The sequence below is a fragment of the Culicoides brevitarsis genome, chromosome 1, assembly GCF_036172545.1.
Source record: "Culicoides brevitarsis isolate CSIRO-B50_1 chromosome 1, AGI_CSIRO_Cbre_v1, whole genome shotgun sequence".
NCBI lineage: Eukaryota > Metazoa > Arthropoda > Insecta > Diptera > Ceratopogonidae > Culicoides > Culicoides brevitarsis.
The window spans coordinates 11,704,916-11,726,890 of NC_087085.1; the positions used below are offsets into that span (position 1 = coordinate 11,704,916).

At 27.1% G+C, this 21,975-nt stretch overlaps 2 protein-coding genes across 5 annotated transcripts in view; one reads left to right on the forward strand and one right to left on the reverse strand.

Moving 5' to 3' along the window:
• The window catches only part of LOC134828195 (uncharacterized), an 89,227-nt gene that overhangs the window by 20,865 nt on the left and 46,387 nt on the right, over positions 1–21,975 (reverse strand). The window lies entirely within an intron of this gene.
• Positions 15,559–17,047, forward strand: LOC134838133 (dnaJ homolog shv). The gene has a single exon (XM_063853607.1). The coding sequence runs from the start codon at positions 15,649–15,651 to the stop codon at positions 16,726–16,728; it is 1,080 nt and encodes a 359-aa protein (XP_063709677.1). The 5' UTR covers positions 15,559–15,648; the 3' UTR covers positions 16,729–17,047.

Genomic DNA, 21,975 nt, shown 5'->3' on the forward strand with positions numbered 1-21,975 from the left:
AATGCTTGTGGCTTTTGCCTCGTTTTTTTTCCTGCGAATTTGCGGCAATGGAGGTGTGTGAATGCCTTTGATCTCGCACAAACACGTGTGTGAAAATGGCATGGCGTGAGCAATTACAAAGTCGAGCACAATTGAGAAACAAATAAACAAACACAACTTTCTGACATCGTTAGAACGCGAACAAAAAAAAGGGGCAAAGTGGCGGCATCGGCACCAACTAACAAAAGAAAGCTGTGCCGAGGAAGGAAGGAGTAAAACATGCACAATTTTCAGCCATTTAAGGAAAAATATGAATATATTATAATTTTTCTCATTGCATGTCAATATACTCAACTCATGTTTCTACAACGTGTCTGTTTCCCTTCTGAACTTGCAAGGAAAAAATTTTAATAGTTTCTTAACATGCAAAATTTATTTTCTTCTTTGGCAAATTTATTTATTTATTTTCACATTTCCACATTCAGAGAGTTCGGTTGAGCGAAGAATGCGGTGCGGCGGCGACGATGACGATGCAATTCATGCTAAAAATTGCACTTATCGGATGTTCGTCTTCTTCCATCCACTCAACAACAGCAATAAATATGCAGGAATGCAAATCGAACTTTATATATGACTGACTTGATTTAACCAACATTTTCGTTTTGCATTTTGTGCTCTGTGATTCGGAAAATGGTGAAATTTGTTCTTTGAGAAGCTTCAAAGTTAAAAGAAAAAATTTAAAAAAAATGCCCAATGCACATTTGAGTTTCTATCAATCATAAAATTTGAATTTTGGCCCAATGCGAATTTATAAATAATTTTTAATTTTTTTTTCTCATAAATTTTAATTATGAAGCCCAAAGCGAATTTCAAATTATTGTATATTTTAAAGAAATTAACCACGTGACCTTTTTCCCAGAGCACATTTTAAATTTTTATATCTTGTTCTTAAATTTTTACCCAGTACACATTTTGAATTTTTTCTTCAATAAGAAAAATTTATAAATTTTAACCCCAATCTTAATTTTAAAACATGAACCCATTGCATATTTTAAACAAAATAACCACGTGACTTTTTCCCAATCCACATTTTAAATTTTTACATTTGTTTTAATTCTCAAATTTTAACCATACACTGGAAATTTTTTTTATTCAAAAAATTATAAAATTTATGCTCAATATAAATTTTAAAATTTAACCCCAATGCACATTTCAAAATTTTTAACCACGTGACCTAATTTTTTTGAAAATTCAATAAGAAATTTTAAATTTTATGAATAAAATTTATATTAAATTAACTAATTTTAATCCTAAATGTTAAATTAACTCATTTTAGAGTAAAAATTAGCAAATTACCTTGCAATAGGGTGCATTGTTGCCTATTACAGACAACTTTCCGTGCACTTCTCGTGAAAAATGGCAAGAAATATCGGTTTTGAAAGAAAATTTTAAACAACGAACAACAAAAAATATTAAAGCGATATCATCACGGAAGCAAGTGTACAGCAACAAATCGTTCCTCGTTGCGGCATAGCAGTATTTATAAGGCAATAAAATATTTGCCAGTCTAGTCTCTCTTTTTCTTACTATTTATTTTTATCATTATTATTGAATGTGTGTGTGTGTGTGAGTATTTCGACGACTTGTATTTCAACACTTTTGTTTATCGCCCGCAGACTTTTTCCGAAGAAAACTTTCATCAAGTGCAATAACTTTTAGCAATTTTTCTTTTATTTTCGTTAGATTTGCACACGAGACACACTCAAAACTCGTCGTCGTCGTTTTTTTTATTTTTATTTGAAAAAACGAACCCGAGAAAATGTATTTATTTTAATATTTATGTCCCTAACACAACACCCTTCGCCCCAGCATATATTTTTGCTCACGTACATGCAATGCCGTGGAGGATAAAAGGACTGCTTTGACTATTTATATGCTAACAAGACAAGGAAAATCCTGACCTACATCAATAATTTGTAGTGTTATTGCTTTTATAGCGATTAGCTGCGATTTATGGTTTCGTTATAAATATATATTTATACTTTTTTGTGCTTTTACGTTTCGATTCGAGTATTGGAGCACTTATTGCTCGATATTGCTCTTTTTTTTTGTCGTATGAAAAAAAAATAATGAAGACAAAGTGACAATAATTTAAATTTTTTCCAATAATAATTTATGGCGAGCCAGGCGTCTTCATCGTTTTTTTTTGTGAATAACGAAAATTAATGGAGAGTCATTAAAAGACGCGAAAATGTTTAAAAATAAATCTTTTAATAGACGCTTGTCAACGGGATGTTCAACAAAAGTGTCAGTCATTTACGAATTTGTCATTTTAATGATTTTTTCGAAAAAAAAAAATAAAAATATTTTAGAATATTGGCGATTATTTAATGATTTCAACCTCCATTGAGCTAAAATAAACATAAGATTACGTAATTTTAAAATTTTTTAAAAAGAATTTTAATTTTGTTTATTATTATTTATTTTGCCATTATTTATTACTTTTTGAAATTTTTTAATAAAAATGACTCAAAAAAAATTAAAAATTTATTAAATTTAATTTAATTTATTTTTTTATAAATTTGATTTATTCAATAAATTAATTTTATTTTAAATTAATTAAATTAAATAAAATTTAAAAATTTATTATAAAATAATTTTTTATTAAAATTAATTTTAAATTAAAAAAAATTTAAAAAAATTTATTATAAAATACTTTTTTTATTAAAAATAAATTAATATTAAATAAATTTAAATTATTAAATTAAATTAAAAAATAAAAATTAATTTAAAAATTAATTAAAAAAATTAAATTAAATTTTTAAATAACTAATTTATTTTTAATTAAAAAATTTTTTAAATTAAAATTATAATAAAATTATTTAATTAATTAAAAAAAAGATTTTTTAAAATAAAATTAATAAAAAAATCTTTTTTTTTGCTAATAAATAATTTTTTTTATAAAAAAAAAATATTTTTAAACGACAAATATTTTCTACAAACTTGTCATCACTTTTTTCCGGGATAACATCTAAAAACTTTGATTTTCTCGCAGTGCCAAGTTGAAATAACAATCAAATATCAAATAAATCTCCTGCTTTCATTGTCTTCTTTGTGCAAACAAAGCTCAATTTTGTTATTATTGCGATTCTTACCTTCCGGCAGCTCAATGTTTATCGACATAAAAGGATTTTTTCGACCATTTTTTCCCGTCTTTTCGTGTTGGTCAATGCGAAAAATGTTGCACTGTATCATTTTTCCTCATGGCAAAACATTGACTCGCTAGAAATGCTTTTTTCAATTGAGTTAGTTCTATTTCAGTTTCAAAGTCTGACTAAAGAATGGAACAAAATGGAAGAATATTGGCTTACAAACCGTTTCAAAACACGAGAAAATGGAAAAAATCCTCTTTTATCTCGCTCATTGTGTGTTTTTAGTGCTCTTTGGATCAAAAAGGGGTGAATTTAAGAGTTTTGAGTTAAAATTTATTGATTTAAATTCACCTCTTTTTGATCCGAAAGGCAAAAAACACAAAGAAATGGATCTTAAAAGGAAAATAAGGAGCTTGGTTACTGTCAGACTTCGTCAGTGAGTGGGAAAAATGTTTGATAGCTGTTCCGTGTGCGTCTGTGGGAGTAATTTTTCTTGCTGGCATTGCATTGCTACACTTTAAAAATTAAATCTAGACGTTTGCTAATATTTTTATCCGGTTCCCATGGGAGATAAGAGACTAGCAATGGCAAACAGAAAAAAAACAATTTAACTACAAAAAAAAAATGAACGAAGAAATTTGTTTACTCTCTACTATTTTTTTCTTTTCTAATTTCTATCTTTTCCGTCAGAGAAAAGAAAAAAGGAAAAAAAGCATAATAGAAAAATAAAGAGAGCAAAAGTTGGGTTCCCTTGTGGTGTTTGCGGTTTTCGTTAAGCTTTAAATTAAACCTGCCTTGCTAAACTCCCTTAATAAGGTAATGCGTTTGTCTCTCTCTGCCTCTCTCGTGTGTGTGTCATGCGGTAAATTCCTTCGTCTCTTTAACACGTAAATCGCACAAAAGATTTATTGCGCGTCAACCAAAGTGACATGTAAGTCTTTAATTAATTGATCTGGCGAATATTGCAATCCACTCCTCCTTCGCTTCCTCTTCTTTGTTCCATGAAAATTCTCGAAAAGTTTCTCGTAAGACCGAAAAATCAGCACGACATAAAATTGAATGACTTTCAAATTTCAAGCGAACAAATTAATTATATTTCATCTTAATACAAAATTTTCGCTCGTTTGCGGATGAAAAACACTAATGGATCCATTTCTCATTTCATCCCCAAGTAACGGCGGCGGCGGCGGTACAAACAAAAAGCTAAGATAAAATAGCAATAATGGATAAATAAGAAGCGCGCTGCTGCTGTTGTTGGTGTAATGGACAATTAAGGGAAGACTTGTCTTAATATTAAATCATCATGTAAAAGTTTGTTAAAAACCGTCGTCGTCATTCATTGTCTTCTTTTCTTCGTTATTTTTATCGCATTTTGAAATTTTTTTTGAAAAAAAGCTTTTTAAGTCAAAAAAAATTAATAATAATTTACAAAAAATAAAATTTAAAAAAAATAATTATTAAATAATTAACTAATATTTAAATTAAAAAAATTTTTACATTTTTTTTTTAAATTTTTGATTTTTTTGAAATTTTTAAAAACTTTTTATTTAATAAAAATTTTATAAAGATTTAATAAATTAAAAAATAAATTACAAATTTTAAATTTGTTTGAATTTTTAAATTTTTTTTAATTAAATTATTAATTTTTAAAAATATTTTTTTTAAATTCTATTAATTTAATTATTTAAATTAATTAATTTAATTAATTATTTTATTTAAATTAATTTATATAATTTAATTTTTAATTTAATTAAAATTTGTAATTTAAGTTTAATTTTAATTAATTTTTAAATTATAATTTTAATTATTTTTTTTAATTTTTTAAAAATAATTTTTAATTAATTTTTTTAAAAAATAATTAAAATTTAAAAATAATGAAAAAAATAAAATAAATTCATATTTTGTTTTAAAAAATTAATTTAATTCTGATAAAATTTAAATCAACTGAAAACTGGCGAAAAAATTTAATTAAAAAATTTTAACACACAAAAAATGGCTTAAAATAATTTTTTTTAATAAAAAAAAATTAAATAATTTTTATTTTAACTAAAATACGCTCATTTCTTTTAATCCATGAAACTTTTTACATTTTCCTTCCCTTTTGTATTCATTATCATTTATTATTCTATAAAAATGGATGAAAACATGCAAAAAAATAATGGAAATGCATTGTAATCCGCCGCAGCTTTCTGCTCAATAACAATGGGAATAATGAACGTGAATAGTTTTCAAAGTAAAGTGACAAGCAATCTACCGTCTCATCTCAACGTAAAGTTTTCGCTAAAGGTAAATGCGTAGAAATTCGTTTAAAAAGTGGAAAAATAATAGAAGTAAATACGGAGGAGGAGGAAAAAAGACGTAAAAAACAATAAGCGTGCCTATTACATTAAGTTCGGTATATTTAATGATGAAAATGTTCATCCACGAAACCCATTATTTTCATACACTTTTCACTTATTTGTCTATCAAATAATAACAATGAAAATAAACGTTTAATACAATATCCTTTTTTCCCGCATTTTTCTTAGTTTTTCAATTTTTAAGACGTTTCTTTTCATGTTTTTCATTCAATATTCATTTTTTTTCTTTGCTTTGCGAAACTTTTCGCACAGAAGAATCATTGTTTTTCTCTTCGTTGCGTAATGACGTGCCTTGGCATGTCTTTGAAAGCAATTGACGTTTATTATTGTTATTGCAACATTACAAAGAAGAAAATAAATTTTCATGAATGCGAAAGAATTTTCTCGTTTTTTTACACTCATCTGCATCTAAAATTTATGAAATTTTTAGTAATAAAGGTAAATTTTGAAAAAAATAATTTTGGCATGATGATTTCTTTGATGAATTGCGTAAAAGTTGAATTAGCAAAAAAGCGATTTTCAAATTTTTAACGGTCAGTTTTTGAATTGACATTTCTTTGAATTTTTCTTTTAAATTGACAGAATAATTAAAGAAATTTTAAATTTTTTACGATTTTTTTTTTAAACAAAAAACTTAATGTTAAAAGCTTAAGATTTTAGAAATTTAAGGAAGTAATTTTTTTTTCAATTTTTAAAATTTTTGGGAATTTAAGTTTATTTTTTAAATTAATATTCTTAAATTATTTTGAAAAGCAAATAATTTCAAATTTTTCAATGATGACTTTTTAAATTTACATTTCTCAAATTTTTCTTTAAAGCGACAGATTGATAAGAGAAACATTATTTTTATATGATTTTTAAGAAAAATTGGTACAAAAAAATTATTTTAATTTTTTTAAAAATTATTTTTAATTAATTTAACTTTAATTTTTAAAAATTTTAATTTTTTTTTAATTTTTTTATAATTTCTGACATTTTTTAACAATTTTTAATGAATATTTTGCATTAAAATTCTTAATAATTTCGTAAAGGTAAATTTTGTAAAAAGTAAAAAAAAATTAAATAAGCAAAAAAAAAACAATTTTTCAAAGATCAAATCTCAAACGAGTCACATCGGAATAAGCGGTACCGTGTCTCATCAAATAAAATTACTCAAAATTACCTCTGTGAATGATAAAAACTTCATTTATTATCTTTTAGCCCGCATCACAGACACACACTAACCTGCCCCAGACACTTAATAAATCCGCTAGTTTTACATATTTTCCATCGTTTGCGTACGTGCGCCACTCGCAGAGGCAAGGCAGTCATCGTACAATATTAAAAACTCATTCATTACGGAACGTCTCGCAGGAATAGAAATGTTGAACATTTTCAAAATGTTACATTTTCGGAATTAACTCCGGGTTACACAACAACATTTTCTGCCTGCATCACGGATAAGAGGATTTATGATTAACTTAAATTATGCACACCTGTTTTATTTTATAATATTCTTGTCTATGTCATTTGAGCGGCTCTTCTGCTTTTTGTTTTTTTTTTTTTTGCAGTAAGCAATCGTCATTTTTTCTCGGAAAAATTTCATAAAACATAAATTGACTGACCAATGGAGTACACAAAAAAAAACTTGTAAATGTCTGTCCAGACATAAAAAATTCGTGCATTTTCATAAAACTACAATTTATGCTGAATAAAATATCGTGTTTGGCCAGCAACGAGAGAGCGACCACAGGATTTTTGCTAATTTCATAAAATATTCAAACATTTAAAGTATGTTGCTGCTTGTATGTGGTGCGGTTTCCTCCATACACGTCGTCGTCGAATTTAGTTGTTTCACAAAATAAGCCATTTTGCAGCAAAAAAGTTGTTCCAAGAAAAAAATTTGTAAAGCCATGTCATTAACTAGAACATGTGCGAGTTAAATTTTCGGTCAAAATTGCACGTAACAACTTCCGAGATGAATTATTGGATGTTGTTGTTGCTGCTGCCGCTGCAAAAATGAACGGTCAGAGAAAACATGTTTTTCCTGCATATTTCATGTATTTACGAAGCACGATGTTGTGGCATGGATGGCGCAGGAAATTAAAATATTTAGAATTAATTAACGTTCGGTTTATTAAACAAATTTCCGTGTAAAATTTAGTCACTTTTTACCCCGAACAAAAAACCGCAGAGGATTAGAAACACACAAAAAAAAACTACGAAACGGAGGCCATTTAAGAGAAAAATAGGCATTTGGACGCAAAAAAAGAGCTTAATAATAAAATTTTTTTCGAGGGAGGTAATTTATGTGACAGGAAGATAAAAAATTGTGTTTAGTCTGGCAAACGAAAATAAAGTACAACAAATTGCAATTTATGATCCTTTATAATATGCAAATATGTGGGTACATGCGGTTATGCTCCGTTATTTATTTGAATGTCTTACGAAAATTTGCTGAAAATATGCAAAGAAATAAATTTATTTGTTTAGGCGCACATTCGCTAAGCAAAAAAAGCCATCATCATTGTGCGTTTATTTTGTGTGTGGCGAGAGTTAACAATTTATTTCTCGTTATTATGATGTTTTTTGTTGTTCAAGTGTTTTTTTTAGGAAAAGATTTAAAAGCTTTTCAGGATTTTTTTATTTTATTTTTTTTTTTATAACTCAAAATGTGATTTTTTTTATTTTAACCAAATTTATTAAATGTTTTAAATTTTTAATATTAATAATATTTTTTCAAAATTTTTATTAGGTAAAATATTTTAAAATAATAAATTTTTAAATTTTTAATTTTATTTTATTTTTTTAATTCAAAAAATTATTTGAAAAATTTATTGAACATATCTTTTCATTGAAATTTTAAAAAAATTATAAAATTTCAAATAAAAGAAAAAATAAATAAATATTTCACACTTTTGTTAGGTTTTAAATTTTACAGAAAAAATTATTTTAAATTAATAAAATGACATTAAAATAATTTTCTTTTTAAATTTTGTTCTATCAAAAATGGAAATATTTTAAAAAAAATTAATTAATTAATTTTAATTGAAAATATTTTTTTATTTTTAAGTTATTTTAAATAAAATATTTGATAAAAAAAAATTTTTAATATAATTTTCAATAATTTTTTTTTAGATTTTTAATTAAATTTAATTACCTAATGTTCAACTTTTTAAAATTGTTCATTCAAAAAATTATTTGAAAAACTTGGTAAATTTTTTTTTTTTAATTTTGATAAAAAAAATTATAATGTTTAAAAATAAGGCGAATTTTGTTGGTATTTTTTTTTAAATTGACCAATTATCAAAGAGAAACTATTTAAAATTTTTATTTTCTGATCAAAAGTAGTTAATTTAAATTAATTGAAAAAATAAAATTATTTTTTTTTAATTTTGTAATTTTTTAAAAAATTTTTAAACAGTAATTTTTAATGAAATGTGAAATTTCAATGGTAAAAATTACCAAAAATGTAAAAAAAAATTTTTTACAACTTTTCATCAAAAAAAAAAAAATAAATAAATAATTGAAAATTCCGCGAAACCTAACTTTTTCACAATACACATTGCCACATTCGCAGTGATGCCTTCTAATTGTCTCTCTTATTCACAAATAATGCGATTTTCCCCATAAATCATGGATGCAAAACCGTAGAATAAAACTTGTTCATTCATCTTTTAATCCTGTGACATAATCTGCGAGATAGACGACGCGTAAGAATTTAAATTGTCCCCTCACCGTAAAACGTAACAACATCACACGCAAAAAATGAAAAGTATTCACATCGTCGCTTACTTTATTTATCATTTTTTGGCTTGGAGCGACATTCACGGCGACATGGCAAAACATACCTGTCCTATTTTTTGTTCTCGTTTAGAATTTGTCGCAAAAAAGCTTGGAACAAAAAAACAAAAAATATGCTAAAGATCGTCTCAATTATTCTTCTCATGCGTGTCGACGAATGTTTGTTAGACAACACAACATTGCGATAACGACAACAGGAACACGGGAGAATAGCGACGACGATGTAACGAAAAAAAAAGTAGCAACGACAAGGTGTGTGTGTGTTTTTAAACATTTGTCTTCATTTTCCATTTTATTTTCATTTTTTTGCTTGAAATTATGTTTTTACTTGCACTTTTTATTTCGTTCGTCGTGTTTCCTCGCGTGTTTTGTGATTTGTCATTTTCCTTTTTTTTTCTCCTTCGTTTAAGTCTTCAGAGAATAATAATAATAAAGAAATGACAAATCTGAAACAACAGAAAAATTAAGAAGAAGAAGGAAAAAAGACACGTTGCTCGTTGTTGTCATCTAACTGCCGACTACTTTCCTTTCTTTTCATTTTTTTTTCTTTCTTTTTTTTATTTGCAAGAAGAAACAGATAGACCGTTATTATTTTACGGTTGAAATGAATGAAAAACAAACTTTGCTGCCTTTTTTCTCTCTCGCAGGACGTTTTTCTGAATCTTTTTTTGCAAAAAAAAAAAATATCTGGTAAACAGCGTTACGTACATTTATCCTGCGGGTAAGTGCTCTGATGCTGGTTTATCTCGCTGATTTTTTTTTCTTCATGTTAAGGTTCTTAGTGATGATGAAGACAAAATAAAGGCGATTTTAAGGACAATTTTTTTTCGTTTTTAGAAAATTTTTGGAGTCGTTGGAAAAAATTAACATTTAACTCTTTTTTGCTGGAAGCGAAGGTCAAGAGCTCAATTTTGGAAGAATAATAAACCCTAATTTCGAGAAAAAATATAAATGGAGCGCCTGAAGTATGCAATCAACATTAACGGTAAAATTATCACGAAGGTCCATCTAAATTTAATTTTTTCTTTTTATTAAATATTTTTTTTTATTTTAATTTAATTTATTTTTTTTTTTTTATTTAATATTTTCTTTTTTTCCATAAAAAAATATAAAAAATAATTAAAAATGATTTAATTGCCATTTTGACAAATTTCAATTTTTTTTTTTTTTTTGTTAAAATAAAAACTTTTCAAATGTAAAAAAATATTTCTAAAAAAAAATAAAAATTTCACGTGTCAAATTTGAACTGTCAAAATTACTTAATAACCGTCGACCCTTAAACACGCAAACAATTTTCAATTTTAATTTAATTCGTGCACTTTTTCCGTCATTTTATTTATTTATATTTTTATTTTATTTTTTTTCCCACAAGAAGAAAAGGAACGCAACGAATGAAGCGGTTTAAAAGTGGATGACAAATTAAATTACTTCATGGTAAATTATTTTTCTTTCATTCTTTCTCGATTTTTGTCTTTTTTTTCTCCTTTTTCATTATTATTATTTTATTTTGAAAGTTATTTCTCTTCTTCTCCAGCAATAAAAATTTGTCTTGCAGCAATTTTGTGTTGTTCTGTTGTGTTATTTACAAGAATTCTTGACAATTGTACCATTATTATTATTTTTTTTATTATTTATTTCTGGAGAGCTACATGTAAGTACAAAACACTTGTAACGACAAATTTAAAATGATTGCAATTGTTAAATGGTGTAAAGATAAAAATAAATTATGTCCTTTTTTTGTTTTTTAAGATTTTTTTATAGCAGCTCGAAATGAATGCATTTCCGAATAATTTATTTCACGTCATAAATTTTCGCATTTTTTGCGTTATTTTTGTTGTTAATGCGAAAAAGTATCAAAATAATGATGATAATTAGCAAATCATGAGGGTTCCACAAATTGCTTTCATCAGTCATCTAATTTTATTGTCATTACTGCCATTTTATGATATAGTCGCTGGTCAACAACATTTTCCGAGGCAGAAACGTGATACGTGAGCAAAATCTAATGAAAAATTATTGCAATGCGAGTGAAAATTAGTTGCCACACACGAGTTGCTCCGACACAGTCAATGCCTCTCATAATATTTTAATGACAATCATTATTATTATTATTATTTTATTATAAATATTGTTTTATTTAACTGGAACACACAAATTAAGGAACGTTTTCAAGAGACTCTTGTTGAAAATATTTTTGTATTTTATCATTGCGGCATCAACCCCATTAAATAATATTGTTCGTTCATAATTAAGTGCAATGATGACGATAATTTTAGAGGTTACGTAATAAATGTGCGACGATGGCCCTTTGAATTTAAAATGCAATTAACAGATGCAAATGTGTATCATTTCAAAGTAATTTCAATTTGATTTTAAGTTGGTATCAATTTACGTTCGGAACATCAAAAATGAATAAAAAAAAATAAGTAATCTGATTATTGCATTAAAAAAATATTATTTTTAATTTCCGTTCGATAAAATGTTAATGGAATATTAACGTGCGTTGGATCATGTTACAAAAAAAAAAAATAAATAAATAAACGACAGTGAAATGTATTGAAAAATAGTAAAAAAAAATAATAAAAAATTGTACCGAGTGTTCTTTTTATTTTTAAATTTTTTTTTTTTATTTATTTTTAATTTTTTTAAATAATAAAAAATTAATTAATTAATTAAATTAATTTTTATTAAAAAATTAAAAATATAAAAATTATTTATTTTTTATTAAATTAATTTTAATTTTTATTAATTTTAAAAAAAATAATAATATAAATAATTTATTTAAAAATCTTTAATTTTTAATTTTAATTATTTATTATTTCGTTTCAAAAAATTACAATAATTAATAATTAAAAAAATAATATTAATTTTTTAATTTTATAAAATAATTTTTTAAAATAAATATAATTTAATTATTAAAAAAAATAAATAAATAATTATTAAATAATAAATAAAAATAAAATAATTAAAAATTTTAATTTAATATTTTTTTTTTATTAATTTATTATTATTTCATTTATTTAATATTTATATTTAAAAATTAATTTTCATTATTATTAAAAAATTATAAAAAAAAATATTGAACGCCCTGTATTTATTTATTAAAAAAAAATAATATTTATTTTTTAATGCTCTGAATGAAAAAAGGACAGTTAATTACGAGCAAGTGTCATTTATCTGTCTTTATTTATTTATTTATTTGCACAATATTTTAAAAATAATTATCAAAAAATAATATTTGTATATATTTTATCATATTGATTAAAAAATATTTATTTAAAGCACGTTTAAAGTACTTTTTAATATCATGCAGAAAAATTACGCTAAAAAAAACTTTATTTCCTGATGCCAATATAAGAACTTTTCAATCATCATAATAATGCACAAAGTTCTATTTACTTTTGTATTTGTTACTAAATGTTATTAAACTGCCTCGTCGTTTGAGCAAATAGTTTGTCCATTTGTGAAGCACCATTATTGCAGTTTAACATAGAGTAAAAGTTTTATTGTTTTAAATAAAATCACTTCCAGTTCCTGTTATACAAGTACGTAATGCATTACAACGGAAACATCAAGCGAAAATTTTATTTTATGTAAAGTTTAACTTTTTTTTGTGCATTTTGTAATGTAAATAATATTAATATAACGTTTCGCAAACTGCTTGTTTAGCGTTTTTTGTAGGGATTTAACAAGGATTTGATTTTTTCCTTGCTTCTTGTGTCTTTAATTAAACATGTCCTGTCGTTCCGTCCTTCACAAAGTAAAAAACGGAGGAATGTTCCTTGTTTTGCATAAAATATACATGCAAGATCACTTCCGTTTCTTTCTTTCGTTCTGTCTTGTGTGCCTGCTTCAAGTATTAAATTTATTCGCACATGGCATGCATTTATTCTGAACATCTGGCGCGCTAAAAATTTTTCAAAATATATTTCATCCCTTATGTTTTCTTACAGCATTTTTTCTTACAAAATTGAGACTTTGAAGTCTGTCTGTGAATTTTTTATTTAGTTATTTTTGTTTTATTTTATTTAAAAAAAAATTAATAAATTCAAAAAAATATTTTTTTTTAATTAAAATAATTCATTTATTTAAAAAAAAAAAATAGTAAAAAATCCAAAAAATTTTTTAAAATTATATTTAAAGATTTTAAGTAAAATTTTCTTCCTTTATTAATTATTTTTATTTTATATAAAAATTTAATTAAAAAATTTTTTAAAAAATTTAGAAAATTCATAAAAATTTTTAAAAATTTATGAAAATTTCATTAAAATAATTAATTAATTAAAATTAAATTAAAAATTATTAAAAAAAAATATTTATTTATTTAAATAAAATTTTCTTAATTTATTTATAAAAAAAATTAATAAACAAATTTTTGTAAATTTAATAATAATTTAAATTAAATTTAATTAAAAAAATTGAAAAAAAAATTTATAAATAAAATTTTTTAAATAAAAAAAATTTTTTATTTTTTTTTATAATTTTTTTTTATTAAAAAAACGCTTTCATCACTCAAAATTACTTTAAATAAAATTTTTACTCGTCTTTACTAAATTTGAACTTCCATCACAAGCAACAGAGGAGAAACACAAGCAACGCGTGCTTCATTTAAACATTCAAAGGATATTCAAATTTACTGGGCTGTCTCAAAAAATTTTTTACGCAACATGACCATCTTTCATTAAAAAATAATTTGACGTTTTTTGATTGAATTTAAATGTTTTTTGAGCGCCGTCATCATTATTTCAACAAAAATCTACCGGAAACATTCAACAAGGTGCTCTCATTTTTTTAAGTAATTTCAAACAAACCAAAAAAAAAAAAAAATTGTTAAAATAAATGCATTTATGGTTCCGTTTGCTTACTTGTTCATGCATAGAAAAGCAAAAAGAGAGCGACGAGTGCAGTCTTTGTAAAACAATATGGGATTGAAATGCTTGATGTTTCCTCATGTGTGAAAAACGATTTCAAAGCAGCCATACACGAGCAACGTACGAACCACGAAACACGAAAAACCGTAAAAAAAAGTTGTATTTAGTTAATTTTGTTATTTAAAAAAAAGGTTTCTTTCTGCAATTAAATGTTTTGGCTTGTGGGGTCATCGATGTTTGTTTGGCTCGTGTTCTTGTTGACTCTTTAAATTACACACAAAAATATCACGTTACGTGGCTTTAGAACGTTATGCGGCAACACAAGTCATGCGTTGAGGTGAACATTCACCTCTTCAACAAAAATTTCAAGGAGTTATGTTAATCAAATTCTCGTAATTCCCGTCATTAAGGGCCCGTAATCGCATTTTTTCGGTTGAAATTAATGATTTTTCGGTCACGCATTCCCGCTGTGTGCGTTATTTGCTTAAGAAAATCGCTGTTTGTCGCATAAATACAACAGAGAAATATTTTTATGACTTTGCTGTCACGACAAATTCAAATTTATTCATTTTTTTTCGGCAAAAATGTTCCGAATCTGGAGAATTTCCGCAGAGTTTTTTTGCGGTATGAAGACAAATTGACATAATAATGACATCATCTCCCATTTGTGCCCGCCGGAATGCTGTGATGTGATTTTCTATTAATAAACAACACACTTTTTAATATAAAAATAGGGAAATTTCCAATTATTTGTACACATTTTCATGCGAAGCCACTCGCAATTTTCCGTGAATGAAGAGTAACTCACATGCGCGAAAGAGAAAAAGCTACCGGCAACTCGTTTTTTTGTCTCTGTCGCACGATTTTTCGTACACGACGGGCGTTGTTCAGAAAACCATACGTCGTGTATGAACATACCCCATAATGAGGCTCGTGACAGGGAGAAATCCACCCTATGGGCAAAAAACGGGTCAGATTGATCCTTCAGGAGTCAATTTGATCCCTTAAGAGATTTTTTTGAACTCTTAAGGGATCAATTTGTTCCATTAAGGGTTCAATCTGATCCCTTAAGAGATCAACCTGATCCCCTTTCGAGTTTGTCATCCACAGACACAAAAAATTTAATGTTTCAAGAGGTAATTTTGATCCCTTAAGATCAAAAAACCTCTTGAAGAGTTTAACTTTTTTTTAAGAACCCTTAAGAGGTCAATTTGATCCCTTCAAGAGGTCAATTTCATCTCATAAAGAGGTTCAAGAGGAATTTAACCTCTCCAAGAGATCAATTTGATCTCTTAAGGGATCAATATGACCCGTTTTTTGCCTATAGGGCAAAAAAATTATTTTCACAGGAGGATAGTGACTGGAATTCCTCATCAATTGCATTCGTCTCAAAGACACGTCAGTCGAGAACGGGAATTTCGGTAGTTCAGATGTAAAAAACGCAGACTGAACAATTTTTTGTATTTAAAATTAGAATTTCCTGAGATAAAGTCACAAAAAACTATGAATCCGACACGATTTTTGCTTAGTTTAATAGTTAACTTGTGTATATTTGCTGTGATAGTGCAAGCGGGGCGTGATTTTTACAAAATTCTGGGAGTATCGCGGTCCGCAACGACAAACGAAGTGAAAAAAGCCTACAGAAAACTCGCCAAAGAGCTGCATCCCGACAAAAATGCTGACGATCCAAAGGCTTCGGAGAAGTTCCAAGACTTGGGAGCAGCCTACGAGGTGCTTTCCGATCCCGACAAACGCAAAAAGTACGACCAATGCGGCGAGGAATGTGTTAAAAAGGAAGGCATGATGGACGGATTTGACCCGTTCGCGTCATTTTTCGGGGATTTTGGAGGCTTTGGCTTCGGCGGCAACGATCATCATCAACATGAAACGCCACGCGGTGGCAACATCGTCATGGATCTCGATGTCACGCTCGAGGAATTATATTCCGGGAATTTTGTTCAAGTGACACGGAACAAACCAGTGATGAAACCCGCTAAAGGGACACGTAAGTGCAATTGTCGTCAAGAGATGGTAACGCGAAATTTGGGTCCAGGGCGTTTCCAAATGACACAAGAAACGGTCTGTGAAGAGTGTCCCAATGTCAAACTCGTGAACGAGGAGCGCGTTTTGGAGATCGAAGTTGAAGCTGGTATGAAAAACGGACAAGAAATTCGCTTTGTTGCCGAAGGAGAACCTCATATCGACGGCGAACCGGGCGATTTAGTGTTTAAAGTGAAAACAGCGCCGCATCCCGTGTTCGAGAGACGTGGCGATGATTTGTACACAAATGTGACGATAACGTTACAAGACGCCCTGATTGGATTTTCGCTTGATATCAAACATTTAGATGGACATACAGTTACCGTGAAACGCGATAGTGTCACATGGCCCGGCGCAAAACTCCGGAAAAAGGGCGAAGGCATGCCCAACTTTGACAACAACAATTTATTCGGTGTGCTTGTTATCACATTCGACATTGAATTCCCCAAACAAGACTTTACGGAGGAACAAAAGGAACAAATTCGACAGATTCTCGCACAAACATCCAACAACAAAGTGTATAACGGATTTCTTAGCCAGTAGTTTAGTGCAAAAAAAAAAAATATTTATTAAAAAATTTTTCCCACTCATCGTGACATAAATACACAAACTCAAACCAAATAGGATTTTTTTTTGTATTTTTTTTAATTACTTGTCATCCATTTTCCTGCCATAATTAAGGTCATTTATGTCGTCATTAAGTTTCTGTAAATTTATAAATATTTCTGAAGTGTACATATTTTTAAATGAATCTTTCTTCCTTTTTTCCCTCTTTATATGTCTTTACTAATGAAAATAGGCATTTCCATTCTCATACCGTAAATTCAGTCTTCACAAGCATTTATCAAATATAATTTATATCAAAATGAAATAAAACAATTTACTTGTATAAAATATTTTGTAAGGAACGTAAGTTATAGGACATGAAAAAATCGATAAATTTTAGCTCTGATTGCTAATAAAATTTAATAATTGATGAAAAATGAACAGAAAATGACTTTTATCTCACACTTGTTGGTATTGTTTTGTTAAAAGAAAATTTTTTAAATTTTCAAATTGAATTCCAGGAAGTTTCTGAATAATTTGAAAAAGGTAAGTTTTGTCAAGGATGTAAACTTTTGAGAAAATAAACACTTTGAAAGCTTCTTCAGTTTTAAGAAGAGTCTTTGTTGAAGAGAATTTCTTCGTATGAAACATGTTTTGTCAATTCTTGTGAAAATTTGTAAATTTTTCTTTATTGTCATTTCACTTAAAAGACTCTTTTCGCGAAAATACGTCGATTAAATTTAAAATTTTACGTAAAATCACAAATTTCTTGTTTTAATTTTTTATTTAATATTTTAATATTTGGCTGAAATTTTTTAATATTTTTATTCATTTTCTATTTATTCAAAGATTAAGTCTTTTTATTTTTAGGCAAAATGTAATGAAGCTAATGAAAATGTAAGAGACAAAAAAATTTTTGAAAGTCAAATTGACCTCTAATTAATTTTTATGTTTAAATATTTTACTGTAATTTAACGATTGATTTAAAAAAAATCAAAATAAAAGTTAAAAAAAATTTAAATTATAAAATTGTTAAAAAAATTAACTTTCTTTTCGTTTTTTTTAAGAAAAATTAAAAAATAAATTTTTTGTAATTAAATTATTTTTAAAAATTAAAAAATTATAAAATAAAAAAATAATAAATTAAAATTATTTTTTTATTCAATTTAAAATTTAATCAATTAATTATTTTTTTTTTAATTTTTGTACGAAAAAGTTGTTTAAAAATTTTTCATTCAATAAATTTTTCGATATTTTTTACAACTTTTTTAAAATGTTTGTCAAAAAAATTATTAAAATTTCTATTGAAGTCAATAAATAAAAATTTTCTTATTTTTTCAAATCTTTAGTGAAAATCTTTAATTTTGAAATAAAAAAATATTCGAAAAATAGTTTTTAAATTAATGCATAGATATTTGCAAATTTTAAGAAATTCTATTTAAAGTCAAGAAATTCTTTAAGTTCTCGTATTGAAAATTTTTATTTTTTTTATTCAATAAAAAAGATTCAATTCAATTTTATTTTCTAATATTTAAAGCAAAAATTATTGATTTCAATTTCAGCCATAAATATCAATAAATTCATGAAAAAATTTTTTTTTCATGAGAAAAATTATTATTTAATATTTTTTTTCGTTATTTTTCATTCATACGCAATAAATTCACCAAAAAAAGTTTAAGCTTTTCATTCAATTATTAGAATTTACAAAGAATGAACCTCTTCAAGTATGAATAATAATTTTCAAGTGTCCCAAAAAATTTTCAGCTTTTTACATTGAATTTATGATCCTGCCTTTACCTTTACCTTGAACGCGTATTTTCTCATGAAATATCTTAACAACCAGCTGTTAAACGTGTCCTTTCTTCTCACACAGCTCACAAAATCGGACGCAATGTAAAGTATTTCCGCATCACGGTACATACCTAGAACGAGAGAAAAGGAAAAAACGTATAATTAAAAACAAATATTTAGACACCACGATGGCTTCGTATAGATGAATGGATGGCAAAAGATATGAATGATATGAATATTTCACAGCATTGCTCATGGTTAAAATTGTCATATAGTGTCACGCAAAAATCGTCGTGGAATCGTCGTCAACCAGATGGTTATAAAATATGTAAAATTGACTTGATTGATGCAAAAATCAATTTCTGACTACTTTTAATGATGGCTGTGATTTATGACGACGTCTCATTGTGACGCGTCGCTCCCCCAAACCACGTATCTTGTCTCGTCTGCGATTTATTTTAATCCCCCCAAATGAATCCGCCAAACAACGCAAAGCCGATCATCAAACATCGAATCGTATAATGAAGTCCCCCGCCTGATTTAAAACAATAATTAATCTTAATTGAACTGATATCGGTAACAACACACTTGATGGCGAAAGTAATACCTCGGGGATTTTCTCACACATCGTGTGTGCGCGCGACATGAAAATCCATGTCCAAGTTCGCACTACATTAAAAAAAATTACTTTACTAGGCAAAAAAATTAAATAAAATTGATGATTTTTCATTCGGGCGACACATTCGAACGAAAGTCACGCACAACAATTTCCATTTTAAAATGTTGCCAACACTTGCAATTTACGATCTCGTTAATCAATTTGAATGAAAATTTGATTAACATGCATGCGAAATGCGAGAAAAAAAGAGAAAAATTATGTAAATAAATAAACAACAAACGAGCTTTTAATCTTTCAATGTATGAAAAATTAAACTGTAAATTTTTCTGGACTGTGCGACATGACACACAGGACAGTAATTCAATTAAAAATACCCGCCTGGACGATACTTGTTCTTAATTACGTTCCCTGAATGCAGCAGCAGCAATGGCGAGTGTAACATGTCACGAGCAATAAATTGTCATTCAATATTAAATTTAATCAAATATAGTGGTGCTTTGATGTTCCGAGGCTCTCGTGCAAAATTGAAATTCAGTGCAAATAAATATTGCAAAAGGACGGAAGGGAGAAAAAAATGCAGATCATATCTTTTGTGGTTGATGTGACATGAGTGACGTGACACACATTTGCTCGGTTTTTACATGAAGAGACTTTAATACCCAATTTTATTCGCACAATATGATGAAAATTGTCTCAGTTGCGTGTTGATTAAACGAATATTCCCACAGGTTTGATTGAAATTTTATCGGTCATCATGTGTCTTTTTGCATCTATTTCATTTGGCGTATGGTTATTAGGTCACCAATGGAAGGAAATAAGCATTACAATTTTATCATTTATTTACTCGTGAATTGAAATTTTTTTAAAGGAAAATTGCTTCACATTCAAGTTTTTCTGTGGAAAATTTACGTTTTGATGAGAAATGTAAAATTTTGAGATTTTTAATTAATTTAAGAAGAGAAGTTTGATTTTCAGATATTTTAGTTTTTGCAGCTAACTTTGATTTCGGAGAGCTAAATTTACTTTTGGAGAGCTAACTTTAGTTTTTGAAAGCTAAAATTAATTTTTGAGAGCTAACTTTAGTTTTAAAAGCTAAAATTACTTTCGGAGAGCTAACTTTAGTTTTTAAAAGCTAAAATAAATTTTTGAGAGCTAAAATTACTTTCGGAGAGCTAACTTTAGTTTTTAAAAGCTAAAATAAATTTTTGGGAGCTAACTTTAGTTTTAAAAGCTAAAATTACTTTCGGAGAGCTAACTTTAGTTTTTAAAAGCTAAAATTAATTTTTGAGAGCTAACTTTAGTTTTTAAAAGCTAAAATTAATTTTTGAGAGCTAACTTTAGTTTTTAAAAGCTAAAATTAATTTTTGAGAGCTAACTTTAGTTTTAAAAGCTAAAATTAATTTTTGAGAGCTAACTTTAGTTTTTAAAAGCTAAAATTAATTTTTGAGAGCTAACTTTAGTTTTTAAAAGCTAAAATTAATTTTTGAGAGCTAACTTTAGTTTTTAAAAGCTAAAATTACTTTCGGAGAGCTAACTTTAGTTTTTAAAAGCTAAAATTAATTTTTGAGAGCTAACTTTAGTTTTTAAAAGCTAAAATTAATTTTTGAAAGCTAACTTTAGTTTTTAAAAGCTAAAATTAATTTTTGAGAGCTAACTTTAGTTTTTAAAAGCTAAAATTACTTTTGGAGAGCTAACTTTAGTTTTTAAAAGCTAAAATTAATTTTTGAGAGCTAACTTTAGTTTTAAAAGCTAAAATTAATTTTTGAGAGCTAACTTTAGTTTTAAAAGCTAAAATTACTTTCGGAGAGCTAACCTTAGTTTTTAAAAGCTAAAATTAGTTTAAAATAGTTTAACAAAAAATTAAATCCAAAGAAAACTTGTCGCATCATCACGAAACGTTTCATTGTCACAGATTCCAAAGAAAAACATATCATCGTGTTCATTTCACACTCATGCTGCTTTTCTAATTTTCCACAACCTTCAAGGGGGGTGTCTAACAGCAAGCATGACAAGCGACTCTACAAAACTTAAATAAATATCGTCATCGTCGTCATGCATCGCATTCTGGGGGGCATCGAACACCAAGTGAAAAACGCAAAAAAAAAAGCTTGACAAAAGTTGATGTTTTAGTTGCCATTCTCCCTCCCCGACACACAATATGAATGTCACAATAACCAAAAATTGCTCAACATGCTTCTTTTATATCGAACCATACTAAAATTTCGTGTGTGTGCATGTGTGTTATTGATCTGATTCACCTACGAGCAAAAATTTTCCGAAAAACACATAAATTCACATGAATCATAACGTGTCGGTTGTCGTCGTTGGAGGGCATATTTCGCACATACAAACACTCGAAAGTTGCATTATTATTTTCGGATGGCAAGGAGCGAGCATGATATATTCTCAACCAAAGTGTGCGGTAATGTGTGTTCGGTTATTTGATTTCGAATGGAGTGCGCCACGTAAAATATTGGCAAATTTGGTCTATTTAAACGTGGTTTTTCTTCGTCTCGTCTTTTGTTCGTTACTTTTGAACAAAAAAAATAATTCTGAGAAGATAAAATGCTGACCTACGAAACTTTCTCGCCAAACTCTTTGGAGAATTATTTATGAATGAAATATGATTTTGTTTGTTGATCTGCGCTCTCGAATGCACCGGAGACGAAGAAAAAGTTCGAGTGCATTCACAAACAAACAAGAAAAAGTTCGTTACAAACAGTGAGATATAAAATTTCTGTTATATTGATGGTAATACACTTCTTGCTGGTAGCTAATAATAAAACATGTGTCAATTTGGAACACACACAAATAGGAGTCAAAGCGACTTTATA